Source organism: Pezoporus flaviventris, unplaced genomic scaffold (genome assembly GCF_033815535.1).
Source record: "Pezoporus flaviventris isolate CSIRO_AGI_PZ_B2104156 unplaced genomic scaffold, CSIRO_AGI_Pfla_v1 ptg000093l, whole genome shotgun sequence".
NCBI classification, from domain to species: Eukaryota; Metazoa; Chordata; class Aves; order Psittaciformes; family Psittacidae; genus Pezoporus; species Pezoporus flaviventris.
Window position 1 is genome coordinate 3,556,334 of NW_026892641.1, and position 15,833 is coordinate 3,572,166.

The 15,833-nt window shown below is 50.8% G+C and overlaps 1 protein-coding gene across 3 annotated transcripts in view; it reads left to right on the forward strand.

Annotated features, from left to right (window-relative positions):
* LOC133281059 (protein CEPU-1) overlaps positions 1-15,833 on the forward strand; it is a 331,891-nt gene that overhangs the window by 182,580 nt on the left and 133,478 nt on the right. Inside the window, exon 1 of one of the 3 annotated variants that reach the window (XM_061476208.1) lies at positions 14,970-15,323. The exons of the other annotated variants lie outside the window; for them this stretch is intronic. Coding sequence (XP_061332192.1) covers positions 15,302-15,323 — 22 coding nt within the window. The 5' untranslated portion in view covers positions 14,970-15,301. Of the gene's footprint in view, positions 1-14,969; positions 15,324-15,833 lie in introns of those variants that run through there. 3 annotated transcript variants of the gene reach the window in all.

The following is a 15,833-nucleotide window of genomic DNA, read 5'->3' on the forward strand; positions in this document are numbered from 1 at the left end:
GTCTCAGATCCCAGGGGTTTAGAGGGGGTTTTGCCGTCCCTGATGCAAAAGCATTGCCCCAAATTCCCCTGCCTGGCTGCATCTGGGGTTCTTTTAATTTATGGACATAAGGCCATGAGCAAAAAGGACCTTAAAGCTGTGTCAGTCCCTGGGAGGAGCAGGATGATGGTTACTATTGAAGCTGGGGAGGTGGCTTCCCTGAGCATGCACATCACAAAGCTGGGCTGCCTGGCTCTAGTGCTAAATTATAGCCTAGCAAAGAAGAAACCTCCTGAGGAGGTGTGAAGTGATCACAGCCTATAAATACCTTCCAGGTGATGTTAGGAATGAAGAAAGGGAATAATCCCTTGTCTCCAAAGGCAGCAGGACAAGGAGCAGTGGCCTGGAGCTAAGGAAGAGGAAGATTTCCAGCCTGGCCATTAAGAAAGTGCCCTGCAGTCGAGCAAGAGGAGATTCCCCAAGGAGGGACCTCAGACGCCGGGCGGCAGCGCGGGAGACGGGATGTTAATGGGATGATGAAGGGAAGGATCTTTAGACAATGCAAGAGGTCAGCCTGTTGACCCACACTGGCTCTCTCCTGGCCCTACAGTCTATACAGTGCCATGATAAATTCCACTTACCCTACTTTACTGCAGGCACTTTATAGCTCGGCTTAATGGCTAGGAAATCTCTTCACTTCACTGCTCCCCTTAAGACGAGAGGGCTGTCTGTGATCCTTGGGTTTAAGCAACAATTCACTGTCTGCCAAGGGATGATGCTTTTTTATTAGCTCCCTTCTCAGAGCATGGGCTCTTGAGGTCTTGGCTCCTCTTTGCCATGGATTTTTCCCTTTCTGACCTCTGCTGCCTTGCGGATCTGCACAAGCTGCCTTTAGGAGCCTGTCTTTGGAGTTTGCTTTCTCCAAGGGCTGATTTGGCAACAGGGCTATGAAAGCAGAGATCAAATGGGGTGGCATGGGGCTGCTTGATGGTGCTGTGACCCCTTTTGATACCAACCCAGAGAGCAGGAATCTGCTGCTTGAAGGTGCAGGGAATGATGCTGGCAGCAGATGTGTGCAGTGCTACCAGCCCTCCTGTTTTTACTGCAGGTCTCATAGGTGTCATCAGGGTTGATGTTTCCTTAATATTACTGGCATAGGTAACTGCAGGAATCTGGGCTTTGGTTTAGCACCAGCTTTGAGATGCTGGGGTTGCAGAAAAGCACAGGAATACGAGGGGAACCTGCAGGCTAATAAAACCAGCCCATCTTCCTTATAGGTGCTTTGATTCTAGATGTCAAAATGAAGGTTGGGGGGGGGGAGCAGGGGAGATACGGATGTGTTCAGGGGAGGTGTAATGATGGAGGATGGGCTTGGGGATGTGAAGGATGGGGAGCTTTGCCCAAAGAAGTGGTGAATGCCCCATCCCTGGCAGTGTTCAAGGCCAGGTTGGACAGGGCTTGGATCAACCTGCTGTAGTGGGAGGTGTCCCAGGGGGTAGGAACTGGATGATATTAAGGTCCTTTCCAACCCAAACCAGTTTGGGGTTCTATGATTCCGTGATCCCCGGAGGGCACACAACCATGTTGAATGCTTTTATGTAAGCAAATTGGTGATAGGCAAGGGAGAGATGGCATTTGAGGCTGTGTCCCCACGCAGGTGGTTTGGGATGAGCAGCGTGTCCAGGAGCAATGCCCAAGGTTGGGGGATGAGAAGGCAGCATCCTTCCAGCTTGCCTTAAGGCTGAATTCCCCAGGGAATGACCACTTCCCTTGGCTTGAGCAGGGCATGAAAGCCAAAAGAGCACATGGCCCTTTCCAGGGGCTGTCCCAGTAAATAATCAGCAGGCAACAGCAAGAATTGTCACCATAGGTGGCTCTTTGTTAATGTGATCTGAAGGGTCCCCTTGTGAATGCATCCCTGTGGATGCACATTGCATCTCACCAGCTCCTGGTGCTTGTGTCAGGTTGGAGGCAGATGAGGGAGGCTGATGCACGAGAGGTTGTCACGGTGTTCACATCCCCACCTTTTCTCTTTGCCCCTATTTGCCCATTCCCAAATGCACGAGGGCATCCATAAGGATGCAGAAAGCCACCTTTGAAAACTCTGGATCTTCCATTGAAGCACTTTTCCCCTTAGAAGGAACCTTTATGACAAAACCATGCAATTTCCTGGGACAATTTCCATTTTTTTCCCCCAGAGAAATTGGTTTTCCATTGGGAAAACCAAAATCTAGGGAATGGATGGTTGCCTGGAAGGAGCTCAGTGTTTTGGCTATCTAACAGCTAAGCCAGGAGTTGTCCTTGCTGGCCTGTTTGGAGCAATGGGGAATCCCTGTTCCTCCCAGACCCACTTAGGAGGCAACGTGCCATGTTGTAAAGGGAGTTTGTGAAAGCCAGATGGCTATTCCATGAGCTGAAAGTCCTTGTAGTGGCTAAAAGACTACTTCCAAAGGGAGGGAAAAGGTGCATTCCATGGAAATATTATTTTTGGGGGGATTTTTGCTGAGATGGGGAAGTTAGGGGAGATTTTTATGCTTTTATTTTCATTAATATATATATTTAAGTTTCAGTGGATTTCCATTTGCTCTCAATGTGATGTTGTTTCTGCAGTCAGCGTCTGACTTCTTTATTCCCCTCAGGAAATTTTCCAATATCAATTCAATTTTGACTCTCACAACTGCATGCATTCCATAGGGACCCTATTCTGTGGCCTCACTAAAGAAAATGAGTGTTTCCCACTTTAAAAACATCATTCCTAATGAAAGATATCGTCAACTTCCAGCCCTCATGGCTTAGCTGAGCCTTTAGTGGAGATGGGGAAGTCATTCCTGCAACAGCTCAGCCCTTATTTCTCATGGAAGGTGTGCTTGCTCCTTGCAAAGGATGGCTTTCCCTGGGTGAAACTGCACCCAGAGGGACTAGAGCCACTCCATGTGGATGCAATTCCATGAGCTGCTCCCTGGGGATGTGGTCTCATCCCACAGGGAATTGCTTTCCTCTGTAATTGTGCTCTGCATGGCTTATGCAGAGGCAGCTGATAGAGAATTTAGCCTGGATAGACCTAAAACAAAGAAAAAGAGGGGGAAAAAAACCACCCAAAACTAACCCAAAAAAGCAGCAAAATCACAGTTTGTGATTGTATTTTCATGCCCACACATCTACTCTGCATAAATCTTTGGGAATGCTGGAGGGAATAGTCCCTCGTTGCAGCGATGTGATGTGCACCAGAAAGGGTTTGGGTTATTGAGAGACTTGGCTGAATTCCACCATGGATACAATCCCTCACGTCCCCTCTTATGCCTGCATCTTCCCATCTACCACCTTGTAGCAAGTGTAAATAGCACCAGGGAAATAGGATCGGGTGGAGATGTGGAGCAGCAGGAGACACAAAAGTTACATGAGGTCTGTCTGCCTGGCTGTGTTGAGTAACCCGTTAGTTCGCGCAGCACTGGAGGGTCCAAATGGGGTCTGATGGAGCTGGGTGGAAGTTATCAGCTTGATATCTACCTGGCTTCATGGTCTGGGTATAGGGAAGCCCTGGAAAGGTGCTGGTTATGCCCAATGGGCCAAAACCCCATTGACTCAAATCAGAATCAGCTCAGTCGGAAAAGACCTTGGAGATCATCCAGTCCAACCTTTACCCTGTCATTGCCAAGCCCACCACTAACCCATGTCACTAAAGGCCTTGTCTACACGGCAGAAAGCCATGGCAACACCTGGAAAACTCTGGAAGTTCCTGGAAAGCTGGCTCTGGGTTGGGAACTTGGGGGCTGCGCCTTTTGAGTGGAGTGCTCAAACCCATCCCCTCTTTGTGGTGGCCTCATGGCTAGCAGATAGCACATCCCTCCATCAGAGGTGACCAGCACAGCACTGGGATAAATGCCCAAAGGACCACAGTGTGACTGGGGAAGGGGTGTACCCATCCCTCCAGCCAGGGCTGGGTGGTTTTTCCTTCCCCACCTCATTCAGCTTCTCAAAAGTACATTGGCTTCTGATGGATGCTTATACCTCCCAGGCAACTGAGTGCAGGTCTTCCTCCTTGCCTGAACCCCTGGACCACAGAGGGTTAGCATCCCTGTGGGGTTAGGGATGTCTGCAGATGCCTGGAGCATTTCCATTCTTACCTCTTCTCTTGATGCTCTTGTCAACGTGTGTCCATTCTTTTCCTTTGCAAGTCAAGTGCTTTTATCCCTCTGCATCTACCTTATGAGATTAGGCGTGAAATAGAGGGTTGTAGCATGTATAATAGCAGGGCTGTAATTACCTTACAAATATAGTGTAATTACACCATGGTAAGGCTTTAGAATAACCTCATCACCACCCACTAGTCCCTGTAAGAGGAATTTCTCTACATTGCAACTCTAAGGTTACCTCCATGTCCACAATTGTGCCTTTGGCTTCCTGGGCACCGGGGCTGCCTGGTTTTAGCATTCAGTGGTACCACTGATTCTGCACTTAGACTCTAATTAATTTCCTAGCCCTGGAGTTCTATGAGAGGAGTGGAAATTACAGGTGTGGGATGCTCAGCTACTGTATAATCACACCACGACTGCAGGGTAATTGCACCCCTTATGCTGTGAGCATGCAAACCACCTTCGAGTTTTGGTGGGAGCTCCCCTGACTCTCTTGGCACCGGTTTGGTTGGGCAGAGGGAGCTGAGCTGTTGCACATCGCTCCAGTGAGGTGCAAACCTCCTCTGCTTAAAGCCTGTGGAACAGCATCTTGTGTGATCCATCCCACTTGAGGCTTCAAGCCCAGCAGCCCACAATGGTCACGACTTAGTGGCACCGCTCAGTCCGGCTTTATGAGCAACCTGAAGCTTATTGCTTGGACATCTCCATCCCCTCCACTCCATTAAAACGAACGGAGCCATTTCTTTGCCTTTTGGAGCTTGTTGGGATGCACAAGCACTGTAACATAATGGGGTTTTATTATTATTAAGCTCCCAGCGCCTCTTTCCCTGTCAGTATAATCGGGCTGATGAAACGTCCCCACCGCTCATGGGACTTGGGAGGACAATTTGGTCCGGTTGCGTAGCATTTGGAAGAGGTGAACTGCTGGTTGTTGTTATTTATTATGGATCCGGTTTACTTAGCACTGTGTTTATTGAGCCTGTCTCCCACTCGTAAATGCAGGATACAGTTCCCAGCGCTGCTCCCAGTGCCAGGGAGCCTTCTTGATGCCACTGAGCTGCCAGCTGGACTTGCTGCGGACTCCAGCTCAGGACAGTGGGCCAGGTTCCTCCCTGGTGTAACATCACTGCATTTAATTAAGCTGCACCAGGGAGGAATTTGGCCTGTAGCTGCGTGCTGATGCCAGTCAGAAGGCACAGTGGGTGCCAGCAAGGGCTTTGACAGCCCAATTTCGTTGCGGGACGAAAGATCCTGGTGCTTTGGTGTGGGGTAGAAGTGTCCACTAATGGGGAGAGAAGAGGGAATCAAGCAACATGCTCATTATAGGACTTCAGGTCGGTATTCCATGTTTCATCTCCCAAGGGGGAATGGCTTGAACCTGCCAGAGGGGAGATTGAGATGAGCTCTTAGGCAGAAGCTCTTCCCTGTGAGGGTGCTGAGGCGCTGGCACAGGGTGCCCAGAGAAGCTGTGGCTGCCCCATCCCTGGCAGTGTTCAAGGCCATCACTCACAGCATCCCTTTGGCCACAACCCACCAATCCAGTACTGGTCCTTGCCGTTATCCTCACCAGCAAGTGCTTCCCATCACTTCCCAATCACTGCCCGGAGGCAGCTGCTTCCTGGGGAGATGATTCAGATGCCTGGTTCAAAGCAGAGTGGAACTTTCCGTGCTGGCAGATCTGGGGCAAAGCTTTAAGAGTGTTTTCCCCCTGAAGTGAGGCACATCCAGGGCTTGCAGCCCTGGGCTTTCATCCGCCTCACCACAGGCAGTCCGGAGCCGCTCTCCTCTGAGCTGGCTTTGCCATTTGAATATCACCTGGGGCGCTTTAGGGAGAGGCTCTTGCTCTCTAAATGCAGGGGCACTGAAAAATATATGTGTAATTTGGTCTAAATGCAGCAAAGTGGTGGATTTTAGTGCATCTCCCCCTCCTTGGTCTGCTGAGAAGATCAGCATGTGATGCGAGGAGGTGGGTGCTGTGATGGGATGAGGTTGTTGCAGGGATGGAGTGAGACAGGTGCTGTGATGGGATGACATAGGTGCTGTGGTTGGCATGACATAGGTAATGAGGCTGACATAACATAGGTGCCGTGGTGGAATGAGATGGGTGCTGTGTTGGGATAACATAGGCGCTGGTGGGGGGTGTGATGAGCTGTGATGTGATGGCATAGGTTCTGTGATGGAATGAGATGGGTGCTGTGATGGGATAACATAGGTGCTGGTGGGGGCGTGATGAGCTGTGATGTGATGGCATAGATTCTGTGATGGGATGAGGCGGGTGCTGTGATATGATGACCTATGTGCTGCGATGGGATGAGGCTGTCACCAAAATTCCCTTGGGTGCTGATGGGTGCAGTGGGGGATATACCTGAAGCTCAGCCACCTAAAGGTTTGTATCTCCCACCATCTCCTCTACAGGGCTCATATTGCTTCCACCCTCCTTGCTTCTTCCCTGCTGGCCCTGGGATCTCCTCCCCCGAGGCTGTGAGGTCCTTTGGTACCCATGCGCATCTTGGGTTACGTGAGGACACGGAGTGCGACAGGTTTGGTGACAGCAGGGACATGTGTGGAAAAGCAAACAGTTGGAAACTGATAATTTCATGCCTTTGCCAGGAGGGGGAGGGAAAACCCCCTCCAAGACCCTGCAAATTCACTTTGTTTTGCTGTTCCAACACTCTTTGCTGGGTGGTGTGTGTGCTAATGTGTGCGCTGGTGTTGTGGCATTATCCTAACACAATATTCAGATGATTCCTAACAGAATTTGTGTTTCAGAAGCTACTTGGAAATGTTGGCTTGGAAACAGAAGCATAGTGTTAGGAGCCTGTTTCTCCCAGGGGATAACAACTGAGTTGGGATTTGGAGTGTGGGATTAGTGTGACTTCTTCTAGCAGGGACAAGGCTCCATAAATCCTTGCTAGGACAAAATTCCCCTTTGAGAGCAGAATGAGCTCCCTAAATAAAGATCCAGAGGAGCTCTCAGTCCCTTGGTGCCTCTTCCATATGGAAAAGACCCAGTGGGATGTTCAAGTCTGTTTGGAAACGGCAAAGCTTCTGCTCTGCTTCTGGACCCGTGTCAGCATCCCAGCCCTTGTCTCCCCACCCGGCACCACTGGCTCCATGCCTGGATTCCAGACTTGAGGCTCTTAGGCCTTTATTCCCCCTGAAATGAGCAGCAAATCAATGCAGGCCTAATAAAAGATGATTGGGAATTGCTAATAAGAGCGTGGGGGGGCAGCCCTGTCTCCTGGAGCCAAGATGAGTATGGATTTTCTCGGGCCAGGGACTGTAAACACTTCTGGATTCCCTAGGGAAGAATGTTCACCTTTCCTTTGCCCTCATCTTTCTCCTTTCAAACAGGAGCCTGGTAATGGCAATTAGCTAGGATTAATTAGTTGGCAGTGGTAGGGAGGGCTCAGCTTCAATGCTGGGCTGTGGAATGAGGGTGTGTGGACAAGGAGCCTCTTGGTAAAGAGACTGCGCTGGTCCCCATCCCATAGCACCTGTGGAGGGATACGGAGGGGATGAATTAGGTGATGGCACAGACTGGAAAGCCTTGCTGCAGGGCTTCAATCTGGGTTCCCCATAGCTGCTCACACAAGGAACACTTTATGGCCTCACATCTCCCCTGCTCCTCTTCCTCTGGCATCAGCCACAAGCTTACTGCCCTGCAGCCTGCTGGTCACTAATAGATCACCAGTGATAACGTGCTCCTTTGCTCTGTATCCTGCCCTTCATGTTGGTGGTGCTGGGGGATGATGGATGAAATTCAAGCTGGGTTGATTCAGATGAGTTTTGTTCACCTTGTAGAACAGGCTGTCACCAAAAAGAATAGACCTCCTTGGTTTAGTGCCCTGAGAGGCTGTTGGATGGGTTTAGATCCTCTTCCAAGGAAAGAGGGGCTTTTGAGGAAGACTGATTACAAGCCATGGCATAAATAATAAGTAGAACTGTGTCTGGAGGCTGTGGTCCTGCCATGCTCTGTGTGGCACTGCTGCTTTTAGAGGGACACTTCCTGATCCATAGTCCCTAAGGTATAAATGGATGTTGAAGGAGCAGAGGGTTGCTAGAGTGTCCTTTGACACTCATTGTCCTAGATGGCTTGCGAGCTAGTTCATGGAAGGATACTGACCAGGATGCACTTTATCATCAGGTGCATTCAAAGGGGCTTTACTGGGAGAGGCAAAACCCTGCTAGGAAACTGCTCCCCCTTTGTGTATACAGTCCATGGCTTGGACTGTGAATCTCGGTCATGATGCCCATCTCTGCTTGGCCTCTTGGTCCCTCTCCCTTGGGATGCTCTGCTGTCTCCTGCTTTGGGATTCATTGCCCAAAGCCCCCTCCTCTTTCATGCCCTGCAGCAGCCCACACATGCCTATGGCCCTGAGGCAAAAAGTCTTAATGAGGAGAAGACTTAACCACGTTTATTGAACTGCAAAGAAGGTTGGTTTTATATGCTTTTATTGGGATATAAAGACAGCTTTTATAACCTTTGAAAGAGGCATAAAAGCAGCTAGGGGCCTAGAAAGCACACACCAGTTGAAGGCACACGAATGCCTCCAGCATTTCTGGGGCAGGTATCCTGCATCACCCTCTTCCATCCCCATTCTGTGCCTCCTCCCTCATCCCAAGCAGTGGGGCTGTGCTGGTTGGGATGCAGTTAAACGCAGCAGCATCAAAGCCAGGAGGATGCTCCTTCAACCTCTCCTATAGCTCCTGGACAGAGGTCTGAAAGCATTTGGTGTTGCAGGTTGTTATAGCCCGACCTCCTCGTGCTGGCACGCTCCTCCTAAGGTGGAGCTGGCTTTCCTCCCTGCGGCAGGAGAAGAAGTGCCTTTTCCCTTCCCTTGTTCACGCAGCGGTCGGTCTGACGCGACATTAAAAGAGGAGAGTGACCTTTACACTGGTCTCCAGCTCCAGGGAGGGGAGAGCTGAGCCCCCACCTGCAGCCAGGCACATCTTGAATGTGGATAGGTCATGAGGCTCCGTTAGCTCCATGCTATCTCCCAAATAATAAGCTTCCAGGGAGAATTCCATGGGGTTGTAAGCAGGACGGGAGCAGGAGCAGCTGCTTCTAATTTCAGTTCATGGGGACGGAGGGGATGCTGAGAGCACCCCGCATCCTCTGCACGTATTTTTCATCATTATAGGCAGAAATGCCACAGTGCTGACAGATATTAATGCAGTTCACGCCGGGAGAAAATCTTCTTCCCATCAGACTCGATGTGCAGCAAGAGGGCAGTGCCATTTGCAGCCCTAGGGAGGATATGTTTGAAGGGTGATGTGTTTTGCAGCCAGGAAGTTTTATTCCAAGCCTAAGTTCAGTTTGGGGAAAGGACACCTCACAGCATCCTGTTGAGGACCATGGCATCACTCCATGCTGTACCACGGACCTGGGTGAAGGTGTATTTGGAGGTTAATGTGGAGGTTAATGTGGATTGGGGGGTACCTTTGGTGATTCAGTTGGAGTTTGGTAACTGCGTGTCACCATGGGGATGTCATTGCCCCATGTGGCAGGTTTGGTGACCTCGGGTCCCAACCCACCCCACAGTGGGGCCCTGAGGTTTGCAGACTGACTCTGCTCTTCCTCGCGCCCCTCAGCCTCCTTTTATTTGCTTATCCCACTAAATATTCATCAGTAACATTTAAGACAAAGGAAAGAGATAATTACAAGGGGAGAGTTTTTTTGCAGTATTAAAGGTTAACAGAATTCTTGGCATTTGTGCCTTGTCGATCTCCATGTAATTATGCTCATTTCCCAGCATTCAGAGGCGACCGTGCCTGGTACCGCTCAAAGATGGTACCCCGGGAATTAAATTTATGAGCTCATTGCTCAGAATCTCCTGATTCCAACCAAGCATCCTGCTTAATGGCAGGACTATTATTAATGTTATTCTTGGATGCAGAGCGCCGCGAGGGGCAGAGGCCCAGCAGCAAAGCTACAAGTGATCAGGCAGCATGAGGAGCACTCGAGTGATGGCTGGGAGACCCCACTTGCAGCACTGTGTGCAGTTCTGGTGTCCCCAGCGTAAGGAGGACGTGGAGCTGTTGGAGCAAGTTCAGAGGAGGCCAGGGGATGAGCAGGGGCTGGAGCATCTCTCATATGGAGGCAGGATGAGAACATTGGGGCTGTTCAGGCTGGAGAAGAGAAGCTGCGTGGAGACCTCAGAGCAGCTTCCAGTGCCTGAAGGGGGCTATGAGGATGCTGGGGAGGGACTCTGCATCAGGGACTGTAGGGATAGGACAAGGGGTGATGGGTTCAAACTGAAACAGGGCAAGTTCAGGTTGGAGATAAGGCAGAAGCTCTTCCCTGTGAGGGTGCTGAGGCGCTGGCACAGGGTGCCCAGAGAAGCCGTGGCTGCCCCATCCCTGGCAGTGTTCAAGTGACTGATATAGGTCCAAAGGCAGTTGCAGCTAAAGGTTAATCAGTGTCTGCAGGAGAGTCTCATTTTCCAAGGTAGCAAACACCGGGCAGTGGGTTGGGGCTTCACTGGGTTTGCTCAGTGGTATAAAAGGGGGATGTCAGGGGCTCTGTTTTTCCTATCTGCTTTTTATGGATCATCATGGTCTAAATCAAGGTACCTGCTTCTCTCCTGATGCCTGCTTTGCCTGGACCTGGTGGCTTTCTGGTAAGGGTTTGCTGGGCAAAATGAGGTGGAAAGGGGGTGACTGTGGTGGTGGGCCAGTATCAACCAGGGACATTGATCTTCTCGCTTCTCCTTGGAGTTTAGGATGCGTGTGTTGATATCCAGATGGGCTGGGAAAGGCTTGGCTTGGTTTGTCTTGTTTAGGGCTATCCGAGGAGATAGCACAGCAACTCTTGGAGCTGCTTTTCCAGAGCAGGACTCACAAATACCCCCAAATTGGGGGGAGAAGCTCATGTTATTACGTTTAAGGTTGCTGTATTGGCTATTGTGGGAATCGGGACGTGGCTGGCTTTGCTTTTTCAGCCTATTCAGCATTCTCACTCTTCCAATGTGCAAATCCTCCTATTAAAACATAAAGTGGATTGAGTTGTGGAGCACAGGGTTAATGTCATGTGCTTATAAAATGCTATTAGATGGCTAATGGCAGGATTTTATCCCTTGTCATCAGCTGGCTCTGGCACCTGATTGATGCCGATCAAATGCTGCTGTATAGGATGTCTTTCAGGGTGTTAATACAGCAACGTGCATCACAGCAGCACAACAAGAAACAGATTTGTGGAAAAGAAATATTGATTTGTAGCAAGGATCGATCCCAGTTCATAACTTTCCCCATGCCAGCGTGGCTCAATATCTCCTCATTAATTTTCTTTCTCTCCCTGTATGGATGTTTAACATTAAGACTGGATGTACAAAGGTTTTCCCTTCATAAATACACATGCGTTGGCTGGGCTGTTGTAAAAGGTTTAAAGACTGAGACGTGTGATAGAAAGGAGTAATCCTAAAGGAAAAGCCAGGCCTTTGGCTGCTCATCCCTCTGCGAGCTCATGTCCAAGCTTCAGTGCTGCCTGACCCATCTGCAGCATCAGCGCATCCTCAGGGATGTTGCCCTGTATCCCTGTGTGCAGTAAGGATGTCAGTGTTATACGTGGATTTTTGGCAGCTGGTGATGGGGTTTCCCTCTTCCTCAGGTTACCTCTTGAGATGTTGCAGGGAGGTAAATCCTATTCTGGCTTTAGCTTTGAAAGCACCAGCTTGGGACAGGCTTTTGCAGCCTCTTGCAGGGTGGCTGGTCCTCCCTCTCAGCTCAGGGCAGGCATTAACTTGGACTGGAAGATGCCAATCCCCGTGCTTGCTTTAAAGGGCAAAGTGTTCCTTTTTTACCTGGTGCAGCAGATCCCAGCATGGCTTTAGAGAAGGCTCCCAAAAGCCCACTCTATTCACGTTTAATAGGACAGTTACTGTAAGTTTATAGAAATGCCAGTTAAACATTAACAACATCTTTAGCAGGGATTAATAGGACTGCCCTTTAAACACTGTGAAGAGGGTGCTGGTAGCCCCCGCTTCTTCCAGTGCAAGGATTGAGGGCTGAGTGCCCCATGAGGATGCTTCTTGCATTCAGAAAACCGGCCTAAAACCAGCCCTGCCCAGGCAGTTTCTCCAGCTCAGCACCGGAATGCCTTTGGGGCCTGAGGGGTTCCAAATGGCTCCAGCCAAGTAAAGGCTCTCAAGCATTGTTTCTTAATTGGGCCACCATTAATGAAGGGATAAATGAGTCAGTGCCCTTTGTGTCTGCATTGAATGGGTGTAGACATTGAGGGCTCAGTAGTTAGTGAGGAAAAGCTCCCCCAGGCCCATTCACCTGACTGAAACCAAAGAAAACTCAGCACTTTCACCACTCTGAGCTCCTTGGGCAATAAGGAATAGCAGGATATGTGATAGAAGGAACGTTTTCATTCTGAAGGAATGAGCCTGAATGATGTTTCTGCTCATATTTGGCCATTTCCGATTCAATTTCGACTTGGGGTTAGAGATTGTCATCTCTCAGCTTCCTGGAAAGGAAGAAAGGGAATTAAAAGGGAAAATCTGGTTGCACAAACTGCCTTGCTATGACCTGCTCGAAAGGAGTTTCTTTAGTAATGAAACCTTTCGGTGTGGGCTGGTTAGTATTGGCTGTGTAGATGTTTGCAGGTGTACATGCACAGGGGGTGTGGGAGCCCTGCAAGCAGCTACAGGCACAAGAGATGCTGAGAAAGCTGCAGAAAGTGGTGTTTTACTTGATAAGGAACCTGAACTGTAGTTTTGCATCTGGTTATCAGCCTTCGGGACCACTCACATCTCTAGATTAGAAGCTTAGGCTTGGTTTTGCTCAAAAAGCCTGAGGTTGGGGCAGTGTTTGCCCCAAGGCTCCCAGGCTGTGCAGTCCTTTTGGTGTCCCTTAGCATCTGTGGGAAGCCAAATGCCATGGTTCTTCAGTAGGAGGGAGTTTTGGGGACTGATTTACTGCATCAAGACTCCCCTCCCCATCTCTCCCTGCTCTGATAGAGATGCTCTATCTCTATGCACAGGCTGTTGCTTCTTCCAACCCCATCCCTCTCTGTGGTGTCAGCATCCTTCCAGTTGCCGTCTCCCCAGGGAAAATCCTTTCCCTTCCTCCACGCATCCTGCTGCTGCTCCGTCCCTGGCTCGCTCTGCTTCTGCTGCCCTGTTTGTGGTCTCTGCCAGGAGAGGGGGGCCTTTAGCCTTGCTGGAACGAAGGAGACCGATACGGAGACGAGCATACAGCTAAAGCGTGCCTGTGCTTTGCTGCTTCTCATCTCCTGCCTGTTGCTCGCACTGAGAAAGAGCAAAAAGAATAAATACTTTTATCTAAGTGGGAAGAAAGGGAAGGAGCTGAAAGCAAGGAGCTGCATTCCGTGCTCGGGTTGGTGCTGCTTTGCAAGCGGCTGAGCTCGGCACTTCGGCTGCTGCGGTCAAAACCCAGCGAAGGAATAAAGACTCCCTCATCCCCAGAGGAGGCTACAAAGCTCTCTTTCTCTTGCTGCCGAACCTTCACAGCTGGACTCAGTTGCTGGCTCCTCTGCTGCTGGAGCAACTGAATTATTTAAAGGAACCTTGATTTGCTTTTCTCTTTGCTGTTTTCGTGCCTTGTGTTTATTGTCTATAGATATTTTTATAGTCTGAAGCAATTACAGCTGTCAGGAAAGAGACGAGCTGTGACAGCCTGATTTATATGTACATTGTATGTCTGGGAGAGAGGGGGGAGACAGAGCAAGGATTCTGCTGGGCTTTAGTATGCAGGAGCCAACGATCCTGGGTTTAAATTCCTTGGGGTTTAGCACACAGCCTCGCAAGCTCCCAACACTGGGCTGAAATCAGCCTTTCCAAGGGCTGAAGCCACTCATCAGGTCACATTCTGCCCCGACCTCGCATGCTTTCAGTGCAGGCAGGTGCTTGCTTGCATGGTTTAAGATGTTCCTTGCAATGATGGCCCAGAATGAAATGTTAACTGGCTCTGGTTGTTGGAATCCCATGGGTTTTGCTGACACAGGAGATGGTCCCTGCCCATCCTGGGTTGCAGCCTCACAGAGAGAACAGCCTCTTGAGTGGTGATGGCTTCTTGGTCCAGCAGCGAGGAGGTAGGATAGCAGGGTCCCCATCCTGCCGGGGTGCTTGGATGCTGCAGCATCACCAAAAGCAGTGTCTATGCAATGCCACAATCCTATGCAAGCCATTCCACCCCACCACTGATCTTGCTTTTTAAATTGAGGTTTCAGAGAGCCCTCCCATGTAATTTGTGAGCCCAAAGGAGCTGCTCGAGGCAGGGCCTTATCCTTCCCCTATCAGCCCAGCCAAAGTGAGCTGCAGAGATTGAACTCCTCCTGCCATGAGATGGGAAAGCTGCTGTGCCCTCTGGGGAAACCAGTACTAAATTCAAGGAGCAGAAAGCCTTCAGACAAGGGAGAAGCAGAGACTTGCAAAGCAACCCCCTTCTCCTATGACCTATCAGCACGCACAGTAGTAATAAAGCTTTATTTGACTGAGTGTTTCCTCGGCCCGGCGCAGCTCATAATGTTGTAGAGATTAAATAGCACAGTTAGTGAATTAAGCAGTAGTTTACAGGGAATTCGGAGGCTCCAGGGATTAGTAACGGGCTATGGATCCTTTCACATCTAGGTCACCACTTGGAACCCTGCTCAGGTTGGCAGCGAGTTGTAAAACGAGGAATAATTGGTGCAGTGTAATAGCTGCCGAGTGCACGGTGGGGAGGACTTTGGATATGGTCCCGTGTTGCAGGGAAGTCATTGGGAACAGTGGATGAAAGAGGAGGACTTCTGGTTTCCCTTAACGTGGGGCTCGGGGGGGGGGGGGGCGGGATTCCACGAGTGCAGCACCCCGAAAGCCACCACTTACCTCCTGGCTCTGTGTTTGCTTTGGGACTTAGTGCTCTGTGGGTGGCTCCCAGGCACCTTTTTCCAGCCGGAAACTCTGCCTGGCAATATTAATGGGTTTTAGCCACTAGCGGAGGGAAGGAGGAACTACCAGGCATAAGCAAATGTGCTGTTTGTTAAATTACGAGCCGATAAAAAGTACGCGGGGACCGTGCTTGTGGCTGGGGAGGAATTTGCCACTTAAGCTCATGCTGTGTGTTTGGGAGGTGCAGAGAACCAGGAGGGCATCTCCTGCCCGACTTTAAGGGGGAGGAATGGACCCGTGCCTCAGTTTCCCCTCCTGCATAGGGCGGGGATGGTGCAGAGGTAGAGGAGGGCAATGTTAGAGGTGCTGGGTGCAGGTAAGAGTGAAGGGAAGGGGGGAAAGGGGTCCCTGTGCAGCTCGGTGCGGCGGGGGTTAAAGGCTGGCGGGTGAAGCGCGCTCCGCCCGCCTCGCTGTGTGTGTGTGTGTGTGTGTGTGTGTGTGTGTGTGTGTGTGTGTGTGTTCGTGCGGGTGTTACCGGGGTGTGCGGGAGCCCGATCGCCGGTCAGGGATGGAGCCGCTGCCATGACAACGGCGGGCAGTCCGCCTGCGCGCCCGGGGATGCTGCCGCCCGCCCGGGCCGGGATGCTGCTGCTGCTGCCGCCGCCGCGGCCCCGCCGCTGAGGACACGCTGGGGGCTCCGCCGTCCTGACACCCCTTATCCTGCACCCGACGTGTCCTGTGTCCTGCATCCTGCATTTGCATCCCGCCTGGACCAGCGCACCTTTGGGACCCGACGGCGGGGCTAGGGGAGAGGAACTGCCGGGCTGCCTTTGCCCGCTTGTGCCTTCTTGCGTCTGGACCCGTTGGCTCGCTCGCTCCGGGCGTG